Source organism: Halichoerus grypus, chromosome 5, assembly GCF_964656455.1.
Source record: "Halichoerus grypus chromosome 5, mHalGry1.hap1.1, whole genome shotgun sequence".
Lineage (NCBI taxonomy): Eukaryota > Metazoa > Chordata > Mammalia > Carnivora > Phocidae > Halichoerus > Halichoerus grypus.
The window spans coordinates 113,857,778-113,884,570 of record NC_135716.1 but is presented as its reverse complement, the minus strand read 5'-3'; the positions used below and the strand labels follow the sequence as shown (position 1 = coordinate 113,884,570).

Below are 26,793 nucleotides of genomic sequence, written 5' to 3'. Positions count from 1 at the left end.
TGGGCTTTAAAGGGTGGGTGGGTGTGTGTGTGTGTGTGTGTGTGTGTTTGAAATTCCCATGATGCTGCCTGGTGTGTGTGTTTGTATGTGTGTGTGTGTGTGTGTGTGTCTGAAATTCCCATGATGCTGCCTGGGCTGGCTCATTCTCTCTGTTTTTCAACAGCAACAACAGAAAGAAAACCAATTAAGGCAGATTTTACTGGGCAGGAAGCCCTCTGTGAGATTGAGGACAGTGTCTGATTCAGAGGAGGCCTGTAATTTCTATCAGTGGTATGACCATCTCTCAGTTATGCTTGTGCAGTTCAGGTCTGGTTATTCTTCTCCTTGTGATTATGTTAATAGTGAATAAAGACCCAAGTTATTTAAGAAACACACTACGTGCTCACGAGCCGTGGTTTATGGAAAGTAGCCACTAGGTATGGATTATTAGGATGTCACTTGCTGGGTTTGATTGTGTTATCATTGAATTAAAAGTAATAGGTAGAAATATTTTCTCTAATACCAGTTTTTTTCATTGCCCAGTCTAAGAGACTGAGAACGTCATAAGGGCGCCAATGGTGCATCTTTCCAGGAGCGCTAAAGGAAATTTTTATTTGGCGGAGTAGAATTGTAAGAATACAGTGAATGCAGGCAGTTCCCCCTACCGAGGAAGAATGTGAGCTCTGATTGGAGTCCCTTACCCTCCCGTGGTATTCCTGTAGTCACAGCTAGAGCAGGGCTCGGGTTCACATTGGGTCATCGGTACGTATTTTGCACCAAGAACGGGCTGGCCCAAGTGAGTTACCTAACTCTTTATGAAGTACAGTTGCAGTTTATAGTAAATGAATTCAGAATAAAAAGGAAAGCTTCATAAGCTACCTTTCAAGAAGGGTTTACAGAGACTATTTGGTCTGACGTCGTTAACCACTCCTTCTGAAGATATGTAAAACTGTGAGACCATCACGCGTGCCGGAGCCTGTTCTAGTAAGTAGGGGTACGCCACTTGAGGCTTCCAGAGCTCTCCACTTAAAATTTCACTTGGCCACTGCCTTATTGCAGCCGTTCGTTGGCTAAAAAATGAAGCTGACACTATTTCTTTGTCTCCTAGCAGTTTGTAAGGATCAGATTAGTCGGAATCCATGCCAGTGGTTTTAAAAGCTGAGATGATGATAAAGACGTGAGGTAATCCTATTATTAAATGGCAGTCGGGTTGTAAATTGTCATTTCACTTTTCAGACTTTGCTCCTTGTGTCCTGAAGCAGCCTTTGAACACCAGGGCTGTGTCTCCTTTACTTAAGCATTCCTTCTAATAATTCATAAGTTTGGGGGGAAATTTTTTTTAAAGATTTTATTTATTTATTTGACAGAGAGAGACACAGCGACAGAGGGAACACAAGCAGGGGGAGTGGGAGAGGGAGAAGCAGGCTTCCCGCGGAGCAGGGAGCCCGATGTGGGGCTTAATCCCAGGACCCTGGGATCATGACCTGAGCCAAAGGTGGACACTTAACCGACTGAGCCACCCAGGTGCCCCTGGGGGGAGATTTTTAATTGACTTAGAGCTAATCTCTAATTTAAAACAAGCTGGGGGAGGGGCAGGTATGGGCTTGGTAGGGGTCAGTCAGATCTGGGTTTGAATCCAGGTCTACTGGATTTTAGCTGCGTGACCTTGGTCATTGCAAACTTGCTAAACCTCAGGTTTTTTTCTCCATAAAATTAGAATAGGAATGCCACTGCTTGGCGTTGGGGGGGGGGGGTGTGACAATTTCATGAACTCGAGTGTGTGTTGCTTCCTTATCAGGGGCAGTTTTCTTCTGTCTCCCGTGTGTGCGCGGCGGTCTCCGTGTTCTGTGATGGTGTCTCCCAGCCAAGCCGGTCGCTCACAGATGCCAGCAGCACACACCACCACCTTCTCACCCCATCTTTCCCTCCATACTGCGGCCAAGGAAATGGGAAGTAAATCGAGCTGATTTAGGTCACTAACACTCTCCTTAGGAATAATAAATATTTCTTTAACCACCTTCTTCCTTTCAGTGTAATCTGACTTGAGTTCTTTTAATCGCTTGACCTTAGCAGGGAGTTTCAGCGGGTGAGAGTGCCTGATACTGTTTAGACAACTTGAACATACACAGAGCTACTCACTCATATGTCCGTGTGCTGTGTTTTCTTTCCAAAGTTATAGGAGTCGTGGAATTCTTTTATTTATTTTTAATTTTTTTTATTTTTTGCAAGTCACCTTTTTTTTTCTCTCTCTTTCGACTTTCCCCAGAAAGGAATCTTTAAAGTTTTACAACTGGGTAAGTAATATGGTGGATAGCAAGCCTAATGTTTAATGACTTAACTGGAGGAAAAAAGCAAACAATATATGTCCAAACTCTGTTTAAGAATTTCTGTGGGGGGCGCCTGGGTGGCTCAGTTGGTTAAGCGGCTGCCTTCGGCTCAGGTCATGATCCTGGGGTCCTGGGATCGAGCCCCACGTCTGGCTCCCTGCTCAGCAGAGAGCCTGCCTCTCCCTCTCCCTCTGCCTGCCGCTCTGCCTACTTGTGCCCTCTCCTTCTCTGTCAAATAAATAAATAAAATCTTTTAAAAAAAGAAAATTCTGTGGAATTATGAATTCCTTAATCTTGATACCTTTATTTGGTCATAACAGCATGCTACATACTTGAGCTAGAGCTCCTTGTAGAAATGTGTTTAGTGCATCTGTTTTAACTTGATGTTCCAAATAACAGACAGCCATATAAAAAACATCTCTGTACCTCTCACCCTGTTCTTTTTAACTTCTAACTCCCTGGTCCTTTCCCATCCTAAAAAGTAAACCCCTCCATCTTAACCTGCTTCCCCTTCTTGCTGTTGTTCCAGCCTTTTGTTTTTCTCCCCAGCCATTGTTCAAGAAGCAGACATTCCCTTTCCCACTTACTCCTCACCCTCAGTAAGCCAGACTTCTTCGTGGACAGTGCTTAGGCTGAGGTCTTGAGTGACCCTCAACTGGCAGACCCAGCAGTCACTCTTTACTCCTTAACCTCCTTGACTTGTCACCTTTGGTTTCTTTCTCTTAACCAGCCCCCCACACTCCTTCACTGAATCCTTTTCTCCCACTTGTTCCCTAAATGGTAGAGAGCCCCAGGATTCCTTGACCTTTTTCTCCGTATGTACTCCCCTTGGGTACTCTCATCTTCCATATACTGATTAGTCACAGATGAGTAATTCCATCTTGGATCCTTCCCCTGAGATGTAGGTCAAGTGACTCCTAGTAATCTCTACTTAAATATATTACACACAGGTCCTGGCTATTCACGCTGAAAAACTGAATTTACCTGGAAGTCACCTTGACTAGTATAACTTTCACACTCACTTCCCCTCCTCCAGCCTTTCCTACCTCCAGTCCCACTTCCATACTCTGGATAAGATTCTTTCTAAAGCGGAGCGCTGATCTCATTGCCCGCCTCCCTGTTCAAACCCTTCAGGGGTTCCTTATTGCCCTTTTTCCTAACTTGGATCTGACGATGTCGTGCCGTCCCTGAGCCCTCCTCTTGGAAAAGCCTCCACTCTTTTGTGTTCCGGGAAACCACAAAGAAGTACTCACAAATGAGTCTATCCAAATCTTGCTATTTCTGGATCCTTGTATTTAAGAGGCATTTTTGAGGTGTTCAAAATTTTCTTAATTTTGGTACCAGATAAACTGCTGTAACAGACTCCAAAATAGAATGGCTTACAAGGCGTTTCCTTCTCATGCAGCAGTCCAGATGCGAGCAGCCTCGGCTGGCCGGACGGCTCTGCTGTGCCTTGCACGTGGCTTCTGAGCTTGCGCCTGCTTCCCCATTTTCTAGCCCGCAGGAGAAAGGAAAAAGGAAGGCCAAAGCAGGTGGGCTTATCTTTACAGAGCTTACCAGGAAGTGAGCAATCACTTCTCACATCCTATTTGCCCGGCTCAGTTACAGGGCCATACCTGGTTGCAAATAAGGCTAGGAAATGTTGCTTCTAGCTGGGCAACAGTCTCCACCCAGCTCAACTAAACAGTGAAGGTAGCAGGTGTCTATAACCAAAAGGAGAAAGGGAGAATGGTTTCTGGAGGATACTTAACTTGCCTTTATCATAGCAGCAAAAAACTATGTTGATTAAAAGTGAAACCGGGGAGGGGCGTCTGGGTGGCTCAGTCGGTTAAGCATCTTGCCTTCTGTTCAGATCGTGGTCCCAGGGTCCTGGGATCGAGCCCCACATCGGGCTCCTTGCTCAGCAGGGAGCCTGCTTCTCCCTCTCCCTGCTATTCCCCTTGCTTGTGCTCTCTCTTTCTCTCTCTCTCAAATAAATAAATAAAACCTTTAAAAAAAAACTCAAACTGGGAGAAAATTAGTGATTTTTTTTTTTTAACCCATCTGGACCTACCCTGGAAGATTTAGCAGTTACCATATGTTGGTAATAGGATTCAGCACCTCTTATTTCTTTCCCCTTCCAAAAAAGTGTGTCATCCAGGGTTAAGGGTATATACATGGAAAGGGCAGTTTGTAGCTCTCATTCTCAGCTAATGCTTTGTGGTAAAAGTTGGTGACACTAGACGCATGAGCATGTATAGCATGGAATCTCCCTCCAGACTTTTGTTGTCAGTACTTAACGTTTGTTACATTTAGTACAACTGTTGGTAACATTTCATCTCCATCTTCAGAGCATTTTCTGAAAGGTAATGTTGACATATTCTCTTTCTAAGGGAAATTATCATTCATCCTGCCCTCTTGTATTCTTCACTCTCAGTTGTGTAAACAGACAACATCCGTCAGTGTGTTACATCATTTGGGTCAGTTTCTCAGGAGGTGTGGTATGGCACACTAATAACAGAATTACATACATGTTTGCCAAAATACAGATGCTCTCAGCCCACATTGCAGGGCACTCCAGTTATGAGCAGCGTCAGTGGTCTTCTACTTTGTACAGTACAAATATTATCATTTTCTGCACATATCTTGGTGGGTAGGAAATGCTGGTTAGATGGTTTATGTCTATTTCATCTTTTTAAAAATTTTAGATTTCTTACTAGAAAATAATTGTAGTATGTATCATACTACCATGATAAAAGGTCAGTCCCCATTCATAAAGTAGTAAAGACTATCTTGAGACATCAACTACTTTGAATCAACAGCTAAAGAGTCAAATATTTAAGATAGGATGTGTCTAGGGACGCCAGGGTGGCTCAGTCAGTTAAGCGTCTGCCTTTGGCTCAGGTCATGGTCCCAGAGTCCTGGGATTGAGTCCCAATTCGGGCTCCTTGCTCAGCGGGAAGCCTGCTTCTCCCTCTCCTATTCTCCCTGCTTGTGTTCCCTCTCTCGCTGTGTCTCTCTCTGGCAAATAAATAAAATAAAATCTTAAAAAAAAAAAAAAGACTGTGTCTACAGATTATTTGCCTTAAAAAAATCTAGACTTGTGTTTATACATCAGCCTTACATAATGGCCTCAAATATTTCTAGCTCATGTGGCCTATAAGGGTGACAACAGCTCCTGGTTTTCATGGGAGAGTCCCAGTTATACCTTATCCTGGCTTCCCCTTTTGTTTTGCATTTGTCACTCTCAAAAGTTTTCCAGTTCAGAAGGTGAACTATATTTTCACTTTTATTGCATATCACTGGTCTCAGCTCTCACAGATTTCCTAACAGTCATATACTTACTTTGTTGTCATTTTAGATTAGGATGTGTTAGGACTGTTTACTCTAAGTAATTCTGGGCAGAATGGTGGTAATGGTTCATATTTCATCTTTTCCAGAGTACATAAAGTAAGCGTGGGCAGATCTTTAAGCTGTGGGAGGGTAAGGACTATATATCTATCTTGCTCTATTATATACATATTCTCAGCACCTATCGCTACCTAAGCCAAATATATGTTGATAATGTGTAATGATATGAGCCTGATGGCTTCATGACAATAAAGGTTTCCTAAAGTCTATGATGGGCCAGATAAGTTATCTTCAACTACAAATCCTTAATACCTTAACACAGAATGCAGTGCTTGACAAGGAATCAATGGGTGATTGAACAGCCACCCTCCATTTTAGCCTTAGCAGCATCTACCTAATGATATCAGTCCATCAAAACGGTACATATCATTATTATTATAGTTCTAATGTGTTGCGTGTAAAATGACACAAATGAGCAAACTGATTCTTGGTTATAAGGATCTGTTTTTTCTGGGGTTTTGGCTCATGAGGAAGAAAGGAAAATAACATCTCATCACTCCAAAAATTATCACATCTCAGATGGATAAATTGTATCACTTAGAAGATTTTAGATCTTTATTTACATCCAATATCTTATACTTTAGTTTGGAATTCCCAGTCTGTGCCAGGAATGGATACCAGATGGCTGAAATATCAGTTCATTTGGGTGGAACCTAAAGCCCAGGGCCTGATTGTGTTCACCCTCTTCAGTTTACGCAAGGGCTTGTAAAAATGCCCTTTTTTCTGTGGACTGTGACATGAAATGGGCTGAGGAACACTGTTAATGATCTCTACAGTTAAAATAGCAGATGCTTAAATAAATACGTTGGCACTTGCATATGTAGCACCTTTTTTTTTTTTTTCCAAAAATGTTATCTTGAGTCATTTTTTCAGAGTTGAATGGATGTCATGCTTTGTCAGAAAGTGAATACCCCCGGGTGCCTGGGTGGCTCAGTTGGTTAAGCGACTGCCTTCAGCTCAGCTCATGATCCTGGAGTCCCAGGATCGAGTCCCCCATCGGGCTCCCCGCTCAGTGGGGAGTCTGCTTCTCCCTCTGCCCCTCTCCCCTCTCATGCTCTCTCTCACTCTCTCTCTCTCTCAAATAAATAAATAAAATCTTTTTTTAAAAAAAGAAAGTGAATCCCCCCAATCTTTTAAAGTCAAGGATCTTCATGTAATCTTCAAAGAAGCAACTCATCTAAAATCAGTAGCAGCATACTGAATTAGCAGTTACGCTAATTTATGTGTAAGGTAACCATGTGCATATAGGTAAGGTCATCGTACCTTCCCAATACAAAAAGGCTCAGGAGTTTTTACAAACCATGGGCTATTCAATTGTGCCTTAGTTTTACATCTCCACTATTACGTTATAACTAAGGGAAATGTTATAAATTATCTCGTGATGATTGTGGCTCTCTATTAAAACTCTGCTAATTCATCCTAATTTGGGAAGAGGGAAAATACCATTAACTCCATGCACACGTTAGTTAGTGAAGGGCTTCCAGTTAAATATCCTATCAGACCCGCTTTTCTAGAGATGATACGGAGTTTTCACAAGGGCTACACAAATAGATGTTAAGCACTGAGAAACAAGATAAAGTAAATTGTGAATAAAACATTCCTTTCTTTTATCAAATCCTTTGAAATAGGACAAAAGTGGTATTCAGCCAAGTTTACCATTTTAACACTAATTCTAAAATGAGTCTTCGTATTACTTTAGAAGGCTGACCCTTCAGCAGAATTTTTTGTTAAACCTCAGATGGTTTGTAATGTCAATAATGAATTCCACTCTAATAGAGATTATTTTGGCAAATGTCATTAGTGATTTTTAAGAGTTTTGATTGTTTTTCATCTTCGTGGTATTTGATTTATACCTTTATTATCTTGAAGTCCCCTCCTTCTTATCTTGTTGTTTTGGGTCTTTTTCCTGTTCTCTTTCTTCTTCTTTGTTTTTTTTTTTTTCCCCTCTCAAATCCTTGATGGTCCTTTTTTCTCTCTATTGCCACCACATTCTTCAGGGTTTTCTTTAGGGGCTCCCACCTTCCTTAATTTTTTCTGGACATCTAGAGCCAATTTTGGAGAGTGGTTGGTGTGGGAACATTCAGTGAGCATGCCTACTGTGTGTTCAGCATTATACTGGATATCTTGTGTATCTTGTCACAGCGATATTTTATCCCAGCTTCATGGATGAGGAAAATTAAGGCCCGAGTTTACACAGCTGGTGATGGGAGACATTAATTGTGTGTCCATTTTACAGATGAAGTGGTCAGAGGTGGAGATGGGATGAAAACTCAGGCAGGCTAACTCCTTAAGCCACATTCTTATCCATTATGCTACCAATGTGTAAGAATTGAAATTCTGTTTTAAATTATCAGTTCAGTAAAAGGAGACTCTCGATTATTTGTGCATAGATTATGCCATTTTTAAATTATTTTTGTATAAGTTTAAAGTATTTCGTTGCGTTCTCATACTGTTGCCCCTTATATCTTTGCCCCATCTTCACTGCCACCCCACTGCTTGGCTATTGTATACTTATAAAATATGGGCTCATTTTAATATTGACCTAAAGAAAACATGGGAAAGAACAAAACTAGGCTGCCTTTCCCTGTCTCCACTGAAAGATCTAAAGAAGGAGTGTGTTTGGTTTTTTACTAGTTTCCATTTTAGTTTATTCCAGAAACCAGGTTTTATTAGCACAAAAAATTACAAGCTTTGACTATATGTAGGATTCTTACAGTGTTAAATGCTGGCTTTCTTTTGATTATATTGCATATAATGTTGTACAGTACGATGCATTATATGTATGCGTTCTCTAAATATAGATGAAAGCAGAGCTGTTTTTCATTTTAAAATTGTGCTTCACCCCAGAAGTACTGTAAAAAGATAGTTATCCATCATCTATATGTTGATAACACTAAAGTAATGTTTTTCAGACTATCTTAAGCTTATAGATTTCATGTCCTAACATGTGAGGACTTATATTTTTTTTCACTTATTATATATAATCTGCTTACTTTTTAAAAGTATCTGGGAAAAAAAAAAGAATAAAGGATTCTGGAAGATGTGTGTGGGGGAAAGGAAAGGACTTGAAGGGCTTAGGAAAAAAGATTCAGTTACAGTAAAATCCTGTAAATGGATGTAAAAGAACAAGGGTATGGAACGATGACAAAATTAAAGGAAATCTGGGGGTCATACCTTCTCCCCTTCACCTTCCTCATCAGTCCATTAAGTCTGGTTGTTAGTTCTTGGGCCTGTTAGCTCCTAAATCCTCCGTGTTACCCGCTCCCTCCCTTCTCCAATCAGAACCCAGTCTTCACCTTCATCCCTTGCCCAGAGTAACCAGTAGCTCTTTCTCCTAATCTCCCATCTTCCCTCACTAGCCTGTCCACCCAGTCCACATCGATCTTGGAAGAGACACCACCCCGATTGTCACCTGCCTCCCATCTCAAGCTCCAAACACATCGGTGGCTCCCTGCTGCCCTTAGTTCGATGACATCAGAAACTTCCACATGGCTCACGGGACTGCATCCCTCACACCGCACACCCTCCCTGAGCTCCAGGCTGCAGACCCTTCCGTTCCTCAGATGCTCTTTCCTCATCTCTCTACGGCGTGGGGCCTTTGGACCTTCTGGCCCAGCCCCTCTGCACTCTTTCTCCACACCCTGCCCCAGTCGTGACTTCTTTCCTGATCTTGCCGCCTGGAGGAAAAGTCCCTGTTATCTGCCTTCATGATGCGTGCAAGCAGGGGAAGGTCAAGGAATCCTGACACAGGGGAGATCTCTTTTAGAAAAAGAACAGAAAGTTCGAGATATAAAAAGTAGGTGCAGGGTCTTGAAAGGGGTCCGTGACAGCGAGGGGTGCTGAAGCTTACATTTCTCTCCCTGCAAAGTAAATCTGCCTCTGAGTGGCCCTCTTCTTGGTAGCTCTTCTCAGTTGACCATTTTATATCTTCAGTCATGAAAGTTCTCTCTCCTAGACTGTGCATGCACTCTGTGAGAAAGGAAATATGTCTGAATTTGCTCACCAGAGTTTCTCCAGGAATTTGCATCATGTTAACACTTGAGTACATAGGTATATTTCATGGATGGAGGGATGAGGGAGTGAATAAGTAAACAAAGATTTAGGCTAAGGGTTAATGCTTATAATGCCATTATAAAATTCAGCTGACTTTCTTGGAAGCTACAGCTAAGTGGTGAACACCCAGATTCCATTGCTCTTATATCAGCACATCATGAAAGGCAAGCTCTTCTCTTCGTATGTAGTAGCAAAGAATTTTTATAGAGTTCTTTATATAAAATGCCTTGTACAACACAGGGAATAATGACAGCAGCTTTCACTGAGCACTTACCATGTGCTTTGGGTACTTACTCGACACTTTGATACGGTATTCTGATTTAAGTGTTTATTGACTCCAGCAAACCGTGCACACACAGTTAGATGCGGTCAGAACATCTGCATCCAGTACGTGTGCGCAAGGGCAGAAAACGCCATGAGGACAAGGAGAAGGAAAGTCTGAGGTTCTGGCAGCTTCCTTGTCTCCGGGAGTCTGCCTCTCTGGAGTTCCTTCCTGCTTGGTCTTTTTATATCACCCGGCTGTGTGCTAAAATGGTGCTCTTTTGCCTCTGTCCCAGAGTTCACACTGGCTTATCACCTGCCCGCCGTCAAGGATCAGACCTCGGTCTTATCTCCTGGTGAGGGTGTGCCCAAGCTTACCTTTGTCTTTTTGTTTTTCTGTGGAATGTTTACTTATAAGCCAAACTGCATGCAGATGGTCTATCAATATGAGTCACCTTCAGAATAACCTGTTAAGAAGAGCTGTATGGTACTGTCCGTCTGGACATTGAAGAATTCCTGTCAAAGCCGATCATTTTAACTTTGGCACAATTAATAGTGACCTCATATGTCCCTGTAATGAACAGCAACAGAATTTGGCTCACGGGTTCAGTGCCTTCTACACCCACTCCTAGAATGATGTTATAGGTCACCGGGATTCGTTCTGGTCTGGTTGAGACCTTTATTAAGTTTTTTTTTTTTTCCTGTGTCCTGCTCTGGGTACAGGCCGATAAAAGAAACTCCTCCTTTGGGTTAGGAATTCAAACCCAGGTGGAGGGAGAGGAGGAGACAGACAGATGGAACTCCCGGTTCAGCAAGGGTCATGAGCAACCATTGTCCAACTCTGCGTTCATTTCTAGTCCTGATGGCTGGGCTGTCCTAATGAACCACCAAGTAGCCCTTTTAACATGAACTACATGTCCAAGGTGTGGTATATCCATATCTGAGTATCTTTTACTAACTCTGAGAAGTTTTCTTGGGTTAGTAAGAATAGCACCAGGCAGGGTACTCAGGTGCTTTCTAGCAGTCTGGACTAAATCAGGAACAAGGACTGGTAGCCTCCCAGCTCTCTATATCCAGAGCAGATACCCATGGGTTTGTGATGAGAAGGGCTATCTGTCCCAAAGGCAACTGGAACAGAATGTGGCAAGACTTCCCGGGACCATGGAAAGGTCCTAAGGGGGTCGGGGAGCTCCATTCTGGTTCACTTTCCTTAGTCCAGTCTCAGGCATGTCCAGTCATACTCTGGAGAAGCAATATTAAAGGTGAGTAAACTTAAAAAGAAAATGGTCAGTTTTGGTCTAAGATATCTATCTTCCAGGCAGGAAGAATTTAGAAATGCAAACAGAACTCCCTTTAGCAATCCCACTGGCTTCCTCACAAACTGGATGCAGTTAGGATTAGAAGGGTTTGACCAAACACCTCTCTGAGCGTGGGATGGCTTTCTCTGGAGCCTTTATTAAAGCCCATTAACTGTCAGCTCTCTTTTTCAGGGCTGATCAGACTGTCGCCATACCTCTTTCTCTATGTTTCCTCTAGGCTGCTTTTTCAGTGAGGACAGCTACTAATTTTTCTTATTATTATTTCCATTTTTATCCCCAGCACCTGTATCTAGTACATAGATACTCTGTAAATATTTGTTGCATGAAATGTAGTTTCTAGTAGAAGGTGCACTAAGCAATGCCTGTAGGTCCTGAAGGATTTGTGAAATTCTGTTGGCCTGAGTTCCTGGTCAAGGCGATGCTGGTGATCATTTGTAAAAGAAACGCTGATGTTTGCATGAAATGAAATGTGGAAGCCATTGATTTAGAGGCTCTTTTGTTCCATGAATAAGATCTCATTTTCTAGCTTTCAAACATGGGGCTTGACTTTTAGAATTAACAGCTAGAAGAAAAGGCAAGAAAATACACAATGGTGTATTACAACATTTTTTGTTAATTCCTGAGTTATTTTGCCTTAGGTCTTCTAAAATGTATTGAGAGTTCTCTTCCTTAGCTTTGAAATGGATTTTCTCTGTGAATAGCAATACTCTAGAGAGAAACTCCAAATAGGCACTAAAATATACTTTGTGTAAAGATGTTTTTGTAGCTCACAAGTTCTGAATTTTCTCAAGTCCTCTTCTTTCAGGTGTTAAATGGATTTATAAAAAGCTTTTGGAGGGGTACCTGGATGGCTCAGTCAGTTAAAAGTCTGGCTCTTGATTTTGGCAGGGTCATGAAATCAAGCCCTGTGTTGGGTGTGGAGCCTGCTTAAGATTCTCTCTGCCCATTCCCCTCTAAAAAAAAGCTTTTGGAGTTAGAAAAATGGGTGGATTTTGCCCGATGTGAAATCTGGTTTTAGTAGGTTTTAGATAGCTGAGTGGTTTGTAAAATCAAGGGATGAGTCCCTAAACATTTTTTCAGTTATTTTTGAGGTATCTAGACCAGAGTAGTGTTAGAAGAAAATTATTTTTTATTTTTATTTTTTTTAAGATTTTCTTTTTAATATTTACACCCAACGTGGGGCTCGAACTTACAACCCCAAGATCAAGAGTCCCACGCTCTACCAACTAAGAAAATAGAAATAAAATTCTATTTACTAAAAATAGAAAAACGAGTTTAAAAAGAAAATTTTAGGGCATCTGGGCGGCTCAGTTGGTTGAGTATCCAACTCCTGATTTTGGCTCAGGTCGTGATCTCAGGGTCATGAGATTGAGCCCCACTTTGGGCTCTGCACTGGGCGTGGAGCCTGCTTAAGATTCTCTCTCTCCCTCTGCCCCTCCCCTCTTCTTAAAAAAATAAATAAAATTTCTTATAATCTTTTAAGGAGTAACACTAAGTGAGTTGTTATATTTATATATAGAATTACATCAGCTAGAGTATCTTGCATAATTATAATATCCATAATACTTATTTATTAATAATTATTTTTTTTAAAGATCTTATTTATTTATTTGTCAGAGAGAGAGAGCACAAGCAGGGAGAGTGGCAGAGGGAGAAGCAGGCTTCCCGCTGAGCAGGGATCCTGATGCAGGACTCGATCCCAGGACCCTGGGATCATGACCTGAGCCAAAGGCAGATGCTTAACCGACTGAGCCACCCAGGCGTCCCAATTAATAATTAATGAAAAAGGGGCACCTGGGTGGCTCAGTCGTTAAATGTCTGCCTTAGGCTCAGGTCATGATCCCAGGGTCCTGGGATCGAGCCCCACATCAGGCTCCCTGCTCCGCGGGGAGCCTGCTTCTCCCTCTCCCACTCCGCCTGCTTGTGTTCCCTCTCTCACTGTCAAATAAATAAATAAAATCTTTAAAAAAATAGTAAATAAAATAATTATTGAAAAAACTCAGAACTTGTGAGCTACAAAAACAACTTTACACAAATATATATTTTAGTATATTCTATTAGGAGTTTTTCATGTCTAAATTGGGTGTGGCATGCGTGTCCGTTCCTGCACACATGTATACATATGTTTACATGTACATTGAATGTTGAGGAAGGGTTACTGGTAGTGATGATATAGCTTATTACCTCTTCATGAACTTTAACTTGTTCTGCTTTGATTTATTTCACTGAAGGATTTGGGAATTTGATCCTCACTAGTCTCAGGTGTTCTCCCATTTGCCCAGTTTGGCCAGGAAAACTGACTGGTTTTTCACAGAACACAGTAGAAAGAAAGTGAGAATTGGTATTTGATTGGGTAGGGAACTCATACCTATGTGAAAAATATACGTATTAGATTGATTAATCAAGCTGTTTGCTATTTCGTACTCTAAATTCTTTTCATTAAATAATACTTCAGAGCCATTTGTCTTCCTTTTAATAGGGGTATTGAAGGCCTCCTTGTGCAGATGGGATTAATTTTTAAAGTTTAAATTAGGAGGCCATATTTTTCTGTTTTGATGCTGGGATTTTGCTGTATGCTAATAATAATCTCATTAATGTAAGTTTTCCAACGGACACTAAGTTCCCCACGTTTACACTGCTAAAGAACATGGGCAAAAAACAAGATTTGAATCCAGGTCTCTTTGGCATCAAACTTTGCCACCTCCTCATATAAGTAATTTTCATTGTGGGGCACCTGGCTGGCTCTGTTGGCAGAGCGTGTGACTCTTAATCTCGGGGTTGTACCTTTGAGCCCCATGTTGGGTGTAGAAATTACTTAAAAATAAAATCTTAAAAAAATTAGTAATTTTAATTGAAATGTTTTTGAAAGAAATGAAATTGAAACCGATGTTTTACTGTCATTTATTTCAGGATTACTTCTGTGTACATAAGAAATCGGCCTAACCCTCTTCAGTTGCTTGCTTTACTCCTCAGTGATTCTTTTTCTGCATTCAGATTCAGCAAACATCTTTGGGGCTTACTTGGTGTCAGACCCTAAACTGAATTGTTTCCAATACATGCCAATTTTGTTACCAAGATTTAATAGATGAGGCATGGATGCTCAGAGAGGATAAGTGCTAAAGATTTTTCTCCAGAACCAGTTCAATGTAATCATAATAACATAGCAATCATTTTAGAGCATATTTGAACCTAGAATACAGTGTAGCATGACTATCTACAATTTGACTACCTACTTTCACTATCCTGTTTCTGTTGAAAGATGGTTTAGGCAGTAAAATAAAGATTGAAGTCTGGCTTCTAAATTTTCATGACTTTATTGAGGTACAATTCATATACCATACAATTCACCCAGTTAAGTGTACTTTTCAGCATTTTTTAGTATATTCACAGGGTTGTCCAACCATCATAGCTTCTAATTTTTGAACCTGGCTATCGGTTATTGGTTTAGTCCATTATTACTGGTCATACTTTCAGATAAGAAAATAGAATCATATATTGTAAAAGAATTTAGATTCTTTAGATTCAATCTTTTCTGATCCATCATTGTTCCACCAAAGTCCATTAATTTCCCTCTTTCAGTTCTAGTACAAAAAACTTTCTCAATTTCCATGAGAAATGTGTGCTTACAGGAATGTTAAGCTGGTTTTCATATGTACCATAAACAGAGAAGCCTTGGAATGTGAAATCATCATGCTTGTAATGTAATTATTTTAAGTCCTTTGCAACAGACATACTATAAAGGAGAACCCAAAGAATGTATGCAATTAATACTGACTAAATGTGCCTTTCTTGTGTAAAAAAAAAAAAAAAATCCACTGATAACCGTGTATATCCATTCTGAGTCCCAGTTCGCTAAAGAGATCAAACCTTAAGATAGGAAGTTAGGTACTGATCTCTCTCCTTGACTTGACTTTCACATTAGAAAGTCACTTGAGGATCATCATGTACTTAACATACTATATTATATGAATATGTGTTTAATAATACTTGGTATGCACTTGCATGTATGAAAAGCAACTTTTGTTTTCAAAGCGCTACTGCATTTTCAGGCAGTTAATGGTTGAAACACTCTCTGGGAGGTGGGAAGTTTTTACTCAGTTTTTGATGGGTAAAATAGGATAACAGGCACATTTACTGAAGTCCTGTGTTTGAGATAAGAGCTAGTCAGTGGCTGACGTTGCTGGAAAATACTGGTTTCCTGCCTTACGGCCCAGGCACTTCCTTAAGACTACATTTACACCATCCATGCCTCAGTTTGTTTCTACCTCGTGACTTACCTGTAAAGTGTGCTGTCTATGCAGGGTGATACTAGACTGTGAATGGGTTAACAGCAGAATTATTTGTAGTTTCTGTAATACCTAATTTCTCCCATATCTCTGTGCCTTTGTGCTTGCTACTTCTTCTGTCAAAATCGTATTTCCTACCCTCCCAGGCACCCCATGACTGTCCCCCTCCTGATCTCGGCTTAGAAACCACCTCTCTGTGGAACCACTTGCGCCCCCCCCCCCCTCCCCCCCGTTATCAGATGCAGACATGGGTTTGTCCTGTCCTGCACCTCTTGTATTTTGTATTAACCTGGTCAGGGCAGTTTTCTTACTGTGTTGTAATAGCACACTTACTGCTAATGGGGATGCCCATTAGACCGGGAACTCCTGGAGGGCAAGGACTAAGTTACATCATTTCCACATTCCCCTCCATGGCACCTGGCTCATGGTTTTCTTGAATTCTGAGCGGATGTCGTAAAAGGTCACCTTAGGGAAGGAAGGTGATGATTACATAATTTCATTCCTCTGTCTCCTCAAAGCCAAGGGCAATGGTCAGAAGTTCCTCCTTCAGCAGCCAACCTTAGCCAACAGAACAGGCATTGGAAGACCACGTGATAGAGAAGGAGCTACAGTGATGAAAGAGTCTGTTAGCTGTGTCACTTAATTAGCCCAGGGAGGTCATTTAAACTTCTTGTGCTTTGGGTTTCTGCATTCCTGGTGGACAGTAGCAGGGCCTCATTCCCTGGGTTGCTGTGAAAACCAGCTATGAAAACTATGAAACTACTTTCATAGAAAAGTAGTTTGCAAACTGCAAACACGAGAAGTAAAGAAGAGAGGCAGTGTAGCCCGCTAGAAGGAACATGTGGTTTGGCCTTAGCTGAGATTTTTCAATCCAGATCCCACCACTAATTATTTGACTTCCGCACCGTAACTCCTGCAAGCCTGTTTCTGTCATGGGAAAGTGGCAGATGAGAGTAACATGGTGAGGGTTAGATGGAATTCAGGCAGGGATCCATTGGTGTTCTATCTGTGCGCATTCAGCCGGTCCCAGCCAGAGCTGGTAGATTCACACCTCTGCACCTGCTTTTCTGTGGCAGATTTGGTCCTTTGTACTCCAGGGAGAGTAGGTCCCTGGCCTCTGATCCCAGCCAGCCTGTGCGAGCCTTGGGATGGGGGAAGGCAAAGCCTCAGTCTGCTGACACTGCACATTCGTAGGGCAGGTGTCTGTGCTTTTATCATTTCTTTTTGAAACTTTTTATTGAAGGTTAAAACATAATGACTACCCAAAAAGGCACATAGCCTAAGCATACAGATCACATTTTATAAACCGAGCAGACCCATATAACTAGGCCGTTCATTCCCATGGATGCCGGATATTCCACTTTGTGAATATACCACATTTCATTTTTTCATTCTGCTAGTGATGGACATTTAGCTAGCTGCCAGCGTAGGGCGATTGCAAATAGTGCCACTGTGAATGTCTTTGTACGTGGCTTTTGATAAGGATATGTATTTCTTATGGGTATATTGCTGGGTCATGGAGTGGGCACATGTTCAGTTTTAGTAGATACTAACCCAAAAGTTTCCCAATATGGTTTTACCAATTTATTCCTACCAGCAATGTTTAAGGGTTCTCATTGCTCCACATCCTCACCAGAACTTGTTTTTATCTGTCTTTTTCATTTCATTTTATTTTTTTTAAAGATTTTTTATTTATTTATCTGATAGAGACAGTGAGAGAGGGAACACAAGCAGGGGGAGTGGGAGAGGGAGAAGCAGGCTTCCCGCGGAGCAGGGAACCTGATGCGGGGCTCGATCCCAGGACCCTGGGACCATGACCTGAGCCGAAGGTGGACGCTTAACAACTGAGCCACTCAGGTGCCCCTGTCTTTTTCATTTTAGGAATTCTGGTGGCTTTTATGATACTGTGTAGCATTTTGGAAGTAGAACTGTTCCCTCAGCCCCTAAAACCTGAAACTCTAAACTTTTTACATTCATTTTCAGGAATGCATCCTGTACAAAAGCAGGAGATTATACCAGATGTAAAGCTCCTGTTACAGTGCTTGGCATGTGTAAGGAAGGCGACACATAATAGCTGCCATCATCATTATCATCATCACTAAATGCCTTGTCTGTTCTTTAGAGGGGAGAGAGTAGGTCACAGTGGATCAAAGGTGAATAATAAGGCATAGTCTCTGCCCATAAGGAGCTCAAGATCTACATGAAGAGACAAATACTAGAAACAGATATTATTAGACCAGACAATAGGAGTTTGGGAAAAGAGGTAATACTTGAGCTGGTGCTTGACGAATAAGTAGGAGTTGAACAGAAAGGAAAAAGGGAAATGGGCTGGAGGAAATGGCAGGGGCACAGAACCCTTGGTGGGCAGTGGCAGAGTAGACAGCATGGTGGAGGAGAAGAGCCAACCCTTGCATGCTGGTCCCTGTTGTTCAGATGTTGTCACCCTTGCTGGGATGTGGGGGCTGAGCTAGCGATCATTCAGGGTCATTGTGAAGTTACAGTACCCTAATGCTCTGTTCTCTGCCCCCCCTTTTAGCTCTTTCTCCCTCCTCTGGGAAAGTGATCAACCTCCTCTTCTCTCTCCTGGAATCAAAGCCCGTCCCGAGTCCAAGGTGCTTTAAAACCATAGATGAAGCTTTAACAGCTACAAAATACTGGTTACAAGAATCCCACAGTTTCTTTGCTCTGTGATCCTTTAGCTATTTATTTTTATGTGGAGGCCTGGCTTAGAGTTTTTATTCTCGTAAGGGCCTAAGTTGCACTGTGGTGGCAGTTAAGTTTAATAAAATGCTCTTCTGCCCAATGCCATATATAGTTGATAGTTGTTCTTGAGGACTTTTGAGGAGGTGCAGCATGCTGAAGATGACGATCAAGAGCCATACAGTCTTTCCTTGATTAAGCTCCTGCTATGCATCAGGCAATTGGCTATATGGGAATGAGGAGGATGGACATGGTTCCTGGCTCCTGGCCCCACTGAATTTAAAATCAAGTACGGGATCAGACGAATAATCAATTGGTTCCACCACAGTGTGACAAGGGCTCTCAGGGGTAGAGGTACAGAGTCCTGTGAGAGCACATTGGAGAAGAACCCCACCCAGACTAGGGGTCAGGGAGGGCTTCCTGGGAAAGATGATAGCCTGATGAAGGTGATTGAGAAGGAAGTAGAGGAAACCTGATAGCCTAATGAAGGTGATTGAGAAGGAAGTAGAGGAAACAATGCATAGGAGGACCAGAATACAGGGGGGAATGAATGGCTGGTTGGAGAAGCTAGAAGACGTTATCAACCTAGGGCATAGAGAATCTTGGGAGAAGAGGAGTTTTAACCAGAGGACCCACAGCAGGTGGGAGATGGATTGAAGGAGGTCAAGAATGGAGGCAGACAGACAGCAGAAGACAAACATCATATGATTTCATTTATATGGGGAAACCATAAAAGACAAAGCAAACAAACAAAAACAGAAACTGACTCACAAATGCAGAGAACAAACCAGTGGTTGCCAGAGGAAGGTGGCAGCGCAGGGATGAATGAAATAGGCGAAGGGGATTGGGGAGTAGAGACATCCAGTTATAAAATAAAGAAGGGTGAAATGTACAACATAGGAAATACAGTCAATAACATTGTAACCCCTTTGGTGACAGATGGTGAACACAGTTACCACGGTGAGCATTTCGTAATGTACGTAATTGTTGAATTGCTGTCTTACACACCCAAAGCTAATAGAGCATTTCACGTCAACTGTACTTTAATAACCATAATTAAATAAATAAAAAGAAAGATGAAGCAAAGAAACCAGTTCTAATAGGGCTTAACAGAGAAGTAACTAATATTCTCAGCAGGATGACTTTCAAAATTCCTTTCTCCTCTCAGTTCTGCAACCCAAACATCCTGACTTCTTGAGAGCCCAATGCAACTATTTGAAGAGTAAAGAAAAATCTTATTAGAAAGAGGTATTATGTGCAAAAGAAAAAAAAGAAAAAGAAAAAGAAAACCTGTTTTTTTCTATTATTTATACGGATGGCCCTTTAAAACCATGGTCCCCCGGGTGTGACCGTATGAAGTTCTTTGCCAGGAAGAAATCTGTGAGGTGTGTTCTGCAGTCTCTATACACTGAAGTAAGAGTCCCTCTGTAACCTGTGGCTCGGGCTGCAGTTTGTGCATTCTATATAGGGACCAAAGAGCTCACATGACATGTGGTTGAACTGTTTCTCATGTAGCTTGGCCCACCGCGCATTCCAGTAGCCTGGCTTCCTGCTTAAATTCCCAACCACTCACAAAACCAAACACACACGCACAAGATATAAGAGCTCAGAATAAAGGGATTCTGGTGGGGATGTTGTTTCCCACTTCCTTGGTCATTTTTAAATAAACACTGGGTGCCAGGCATTTCATACTTCAGCCCTGAAGTCTAGAAATGTGATTTCTAGCAATTTTCACAAAGTATAAGTACAACGGAATAGTTTAGATGTATTTGGAGTTCTTGGGCTTACGTTTACCTAGTTACATAAAAGACGTTTCAGTTAAAAAAAAAAAAAAACTACAGATATGAGAATTGCTATTATAATTGAATAGATATTCATTGTATTTTATTAGGAAATATTATGTTCCTGCCTTGTACAGTACTAGGTGTATGTAGAGAGTTTCAGAAGAAATAAGACATGGTCCCGACCTTCAGAGACTTACTCTAAAACAGAGCAAGCAGGGTCAAAGTACTGATACCATCACTCTCTGTTTTGTCATCCAAGGGAGACACTAGTAACCAGTCATGTAACACTTTCCTGCTGAAACCAGAATCAGCCTCAGAATCCTTCTCAACACAGCAGTCCAGGCAACTTTTGCATAATTAGATAAACATCTATCTTCTTTCCTTTATTTTAAGAAATAATGTATTCTGGGGCTCCTGGGTGGCTCAGTCATTAAGCATCTGCCTTCGGCTCAGGTCATGATCCCAGGGTCCTGGGATCGAGCCCTGCATCCGGCTCCCTGCTCCGCGGGAGGCCTGCTTCTCCCTCTCCCACTCCCCTTGCTTGTGTTCCCTCTCTCACTGTGTCTCTCTCTGTCAAATAAATGAATAAAATCTTAAAAAAAAAAAAGAAAGAAATAATGTATTCCAAGAACTTTAGGTATTTGCCTGGCCTTTCATCTTTCTGGTGTTTTTACTAGCTTTTCAAAGAAATAAGTCATTTTATATATGAATATTGGAACCTGGGAGCATCCCAAGAAAGTAGAATGAGATGGTGTTACTTTTCAAGAAGTTGAAACTTCCAAATTCAAGAAGATAAGCATTTATTTCACATACATGATTACAGAAGCCCATTCCCATCACTTGCCCTATAAACATTGTGTTTTTCTTGGTTTCTCCCAGGGTGATTGTCCAGGTACTTTTATTCTTGTAGGAACAGTTTCAGGACTGTAATGCTGCCAGCCATCAGTAACTGGTGGCCACATTTTCAGGTGTCCTGGTACTGGAGTTCCCTTCATTGCGGCTGGGGTCACCTGCTTTGGTAGAGATCCAAGGTCTTACTGGCCCTGACCTCTATGATGTCTTGTCACTGATCATTTCCCTGTGATTTTGACCTTCTTCTCATGCCACATGCTTCCACAGGGGCTATATCCAAGGCGATGCTATTTTTATACTGATAAATCCCAAGTATGTATATACTAAGACTCCTCTTAAACTCTAGACCCTAATTTCAGCTGTCCATGGTACATTTCCACCAGAGTGATAAGAGCTAACGTAACGAGCAAACAAATACTTGTGGCCAGAGGGTGTGCTAAGAGCTTTATAATCAGGACTTAATTTAAGCTTTCCAATACCCCTCAGAAGTAATCGTCCCCATCATACAGACGGGAAACACAAGGCTTAGAGAATCACACCATTAGTAAGTGGTAAGCCTGAGTCTGGTACACAAGGCTTATGTAGAGTTTAATAATATACACGGAGCCTTCCATTTTGGCTTGTACAAAAAAGAAGTCATCTCACCTCTCTCCCTAAAACTCCAGTCTTAACCTTGAATCAGTCCAGTCCACAGCAAATACTGTCTTGTTCTCATATCCTTCTTCAAGGTCCAGGAAGTTACAAGTCTTTCCGTTCTGGCTCTCAAACTATTCCCCCCCCTTTCTACTCCAACTCTTTGGCAGGCTGCCTTTATTTCTCACCTAGAAGGCATTCTTTATTCCCCACCCATTTTTTTTTTTTTTTTCCTCTTCTCTTCTCTTGGGTTTGGAGAGAAAAGCTCCTACGACAAACCACCACTTTTCTCATAGGTGTTCCTTTTAGTTTATTTTCTACTACACCTATCTTGCATAAAAAGCTAGGACGTGGAGGAGAACACTTTAATTTGGAGCAAGTAAAGAGTTTTTTTTTCATTTAATGTTTTCGCTTGCATCTTTGTAATGATGTCTTTTGTTTTCTTGTTTTCCAGGAATGTTTACCCTTGCAGAAGTTGCTTCACTTAATGACATTCAACCAACTTACCGAATCCTGAAACCATGGTGGGACGTGTTTATGGATTACCTGGCTGTCGTTATGTTGATGGTAGCCATCTTTGCAGGAACCATGCAACTTACCAAAGATCAGGTGGTCTGCTTGCCAGTATTGCCATCTCCTGTAAATTCAAAGGCACACACGCCCCCAGGAAATGGCGCTGTCACCACCAATATCCCCAAGATGGAAGCAGCCACTGACCAAGACCAAGACGGGCGGGCGGCAAGTGACATTTCCTTTGGCGCATCTGCTGTGACACCTGACATACCTCTCAGAGCCACATATCCTCACACCGATTCGACAGTTCCAAATCAGGAGACAAAGAAAGAGAAGAAAGATCCAACAGGCCGAAAGACAAACCTGGATTTTCAGCAATATGTATTTATTAATCAGATGTGTTACCATCTGGCCCTTCCGTGGTATTCTAAGTACTTTCCCTACCTTGCTCTCATACATACTATTATTCTCATGGTCAGTAGCAACTTTTGGTTCAAATATCCCAAAACATGCTCAAAAGTAGAACATTTTGTTTCAATATTAGGAAAGTGCTTTGAATCTCCTTGGACTACTAAAGCGTTGTCTGAGACAGCGTGTGAAGACTCGGAGGAAAACAAGCAGAGAATAACAGGTGCCCAGACTCTACCAAAGCATGTGTCTACCAGCAGTGATGAAGGGAGCCCTAGTGCCAGTACCCCGATGATCAACAAAACAGGCTTCAAATTCTCAGCCGAGAAGCCTGTGATTGAAGTCCCCAGCATGACCATCCTGGATAAAAAAGATGGGGAACAGGCCAAAGCCCTGTTTGAGAAAGTAAGGAAGTTCCGTGCTCATGTGGAAGACAGTGACTTGATCTACAAGCTCTACGTGGTCCAAACATTTATCAAAACAGCCAAATTCATTTTCATCCTCTGCTATACTGCAAACTTCGTCAACGCCATCAGCTTTGAACACGTCTGCAAGCCCAAAGTGGAGCACCTGACTGGTTATGAGGTATTCGAGTGCACCCACAACATGGCTTACATGCTGAAAAAGCTTCTCATCAGTTATATATCCATTATTTGTGTTTATGGTTTTATCTGCCTCTACACTCTCTTCTGGTTGTTCAGGATACCTTTGAAGGAATATTCTTTCGAAAAAGTCAGAGAAGAGAGCAGTTTCAGTGACATTCCAGATGTCAAAAACGATTTTGCGTTCCTCCTGCACATGGTAGACCAGTATGACCAGCTGTATTCAAAGCGCTTTGGTGTGTTCCTATCAGAAGTCAGTGAAAATAAACTTAGGGAAATTAGTTTGAACCACGAGTGGACATTTGAAAAACTTCGGCAGCACGTGTCCCGCAACGCCCAGGACAAGCAGGAACTCCATCTGTTCATGCTGTCCGGTGTGCCCGACGCCGTCTTTGACCTCACAGACCTGGATGTGCTAAAACTTGAACTGATTCCGGAAGCTAAAATTCCCGCTAAGATTTCTCAGATGACTAACCTCCAAGAGCTTCACCTCTGCCACTGCCCTGCAAAAGTGGAACAGACTGCTTTTAGCTTCCTCCGAGATCACTTGAGATGCCTTCACGTGAAGTTCACCGACGTGGCTGAAATCCCTGCCTGGGTGTACCTGCTCAAAAACCTTCGAGAGTTGTACTTGATAGGCAATTTGAACTCTGAGAACAATAAGATGATTGGACTCGAATCTCTCCGAGAGTTGCGGCACCTTAAGATTCTCCACGTGAAGAGTAATTTGACCAAAGTTCCCTCCAACATTACAGATGTGGCTCCACATCTTACAAAGTTAGTCATTCATAATGACGGCACTAAACTCTTGGTACTGAACAGCCTTAAGAAAATGATGAATGTCGCCGAGCTCGAACTTCAGAACTGTGAGCTGGAGAGAATCCCCCATGCTATTTTCAGCCTCTCAAATCTGCAGGAACTGGACTTAAAATCAAATAACATCCGCACAATTGAGGAGATCATCAGTTTCCAGCATTTAAAACGACTGACGTGCTTAAAATTATGGCATAATAAAATCGCTACCATTCCTCCCTCCATCACCCATGTCAAAAACTTGGAGTCACTTTATTTCTCTAACAACAAGCTCGAATCCTTACCCGTGGCAGTGTTCAGTTTACAGAAACTCAGATGCTTAGATGTAAGCTACAACAACATTTCAGTGATTCCGATAGAAATAGGATTGCTTCAGAACCTGCAGCATTTGCATATCACTGGGAACAAAGTGGACATTCTGCCAAAACAGTTGTTCAAATGCGTGAAGTTGAGGACTTTGAATCTGGGGCAAAACTGCATCACCTTCCTCCCCGAGAAGATTGGTCAGCTCTCCCAGCTCACTCAGCTGGAGCTGAAGGGGAACTGCTTGGACCGCCTGCCAGCCCAGCTGGGCCAGTGTCGCCTGCTCAAGAAAAGCGGGCTTGTCGTGGAAGATCACCTTTTTGACACCCTGCCACTCGAAGTCAAAGAAGCATTGAATCAAGACATAAATATTCCCTTTGCGAATGGGATTTAAACTGAGATGATCCGTGCACATCCGTGTGCAGGAACAACTTCCTAGATTGCAAACACTCACGTACAAGTTATTGCAAGATAATGCATTTTAGGAGTAGATACATCTTTAAAAATAAAACACAGAGAGGATGCATAGAAGGCTGATAGAAGACGTAACTGAATGTTCCCTGTTTGTAGTGTTTTCAGTCATTCATTTCCAAATCTTTTTTTCTTTTTTTCTTTTGGGGAAAGGGAAGGAACAATTATAATCACTAATCTTGGTTTCTTTTTAAATCGTTTGTAACTTGGATGCTGCCGCTACTGAATGTTTACAAATTGCTTGCCTGCTAAAGTAAATGATTAAATTGACATTTTTCTTACTATACCACCTTTTTGGAGGTGTCTTGATTTACTTTGCCTCATCAGTGCAGTATTGCTTTAATTCAGACCACTTAAAGACACGTCAGGTCCCAGCTTGGAAATCTGGATTTGGGCTAGGGCTTCTACTTCTGAGAATCCCATTTTAGAGATTTTACACTCTTGAAGGCCTGAAACACAGTAAAGGTGTGTAGATTGTGGGGGGAGGAGAGGGGAAGTTGATTTTTTTTTTTAAATAACAAGAAAAAAATAAAAAAATGACACCCCCCTTACTAATAGCTGTTTTTCCGTAGTCTGGAGTTATTATGAGACACATTTTTCTATCAATACTATAAGGTTGCCAATAAATAGAAGATGTTTTTTAAAAATTAATTATAATCAGGACAAATTTTTTAAAATTATTTACTTGAGAGTGAGAGCACACACAAGCACAGTAGGGAGGGGCAGAGGGAGAGAGAGAATGTCAAGCAGACTCCCCATTGAGTGGGGAGCCTGATACTTATAAAGGAAAAAGTCTTATATTTAATTGCTAGCACTTTCTCTGACTGCCTCCCCTAAACTCAAAGATCATGACCTGAGCTGAAACCAAGAGTTAGATGCTTAACTGACTGTGCCATCCATGCGCCCCCCCAAGACGAAATTTTTTTTTTAAAGATTTTATTCATTTATTTGAGAGAGAGACACAGCGAGAGAGGGAACACAAGCAGGGGGAGTGGGAGAGAGAAGCAGGCCTCCCGCGGAGCAGAGAGCCCGATGCGGGGATCGATCCCAGGACCCTGGGACCATGACCTGAGCCGAAGGCAGACGCTTAACGACTGAGCCACCCAGGCGCCCCCTAAGACAAAAATTTTAATGGCTTAGTGATTAATGCTTTCCCATATATCAACATTTGGAAGATAACACAAAATCAAAGCAATTATTAATTTCTTGCCCTTTTCAGTGCTGGGGAAAAAATAGGACTTGTAGCTCACTGAGTTGGAAACCTGACTTTGTGTATTTATTTAGCGACAGGCTGTATTTCTTATGCTTGCCTGTGGCTAGGAGGGCTCATGCCCAGGGAAGTGTTGGCAGCATTTACTTTTTAGATGATGATTTTCCTTTTTTACCCTACAAAGTGTCCAAACCCATCTCAGAAAGCAAAAAAATTCCCTGCCACCTGTTTAGGTATTGGTCAGCAAGTGTTTCTCAGCCTTTCTATAGATGTGTTTTTTTCAAGAGAAGAAGACTGGCTCCAGATGACAAAGTAATGTCGTCTCTACACGAGACTGGACTCCTCTAATAAGACACCGGAGGGGTGCCTGGCTGACTCAGAAGAGCATATGACTCTTGATCTTGAGTTCGGAGCTTGAGCCCCACATTGGGTTGAATAGAGATTACTAAAAATAAATAAACTTCAAAAAAATAAAAGACACTGGACATTCTCTTGTCACACCTCAGCATGACTTGAAGGATTTTGCAGAGAATGTGAAAAGATGGATTCACATCCTTGCTTTTCCTCCCAAAACTGGTCTCGGGGTACTGGCCTGTTGTAAGTGGTGGTGCATCTTTGCTGGCTGTGGAGTTTATAAATACTCTGAGAATACTCTGAGAAGTGGTATCACTAATAGAGAAAGCCTTGGCCTCTCTGGCTGAAATAGAAACTGACCCCAGCTCCAGCATCCCAGCCACTCTCTCTCCTCCTAGAAGACTAGTTTATAAAATCTCGAGTTCAGAAAATGAGGGCAAGGGCAAATTCGGGATATAGAAGCAAATTGATTATTATGTACGTACCTTCCATTTCTCTTCAGCATTCACTGATGTATTCAGTAGAATTTATTATG

The 26,793-nt window shown here is 41.9% G+C and overlaps 1 protein-coding gene across 5 annotated transcripts in view; it reads left to right on the top strand.

The window, feature by feature from the left end:
- LRRC8D (leucine rich repeat containing 8 VRAC subunit D) overlaps window positions 1-24,980 on the top strand; it is a 113,616-nt gene extending 88,636 nt beyond the window's left edge. For 3 of the 5 annotated variants that reach the window (XM_078072779.1, XM_036118584.2, XM_036118585.2), the window contains one exon: window positions 22,039-24,980. In XM_078072779.1, the coding sequence (XP_077928905.1) occupies window positions 22,041-24,617 (2,577 nt within the window). In that variant the 5' untranslated portion in view covers window positions 22,039-22,040 and the 3' untranslated portion in view covers window positions 24,618-24,980. Of the gene's footprint in view, window positions 1-9,055; window positions 9,106-17,749; window positions 19,276-22,038 lie in introns of those variants that run through there. The other 2 variants (XM_036118580.2, XR_013448059.1) reach the window with 2 other exon arrangements.
- Window positions 24,981-26,793: the final 1,813 nt, after the last annotated feature.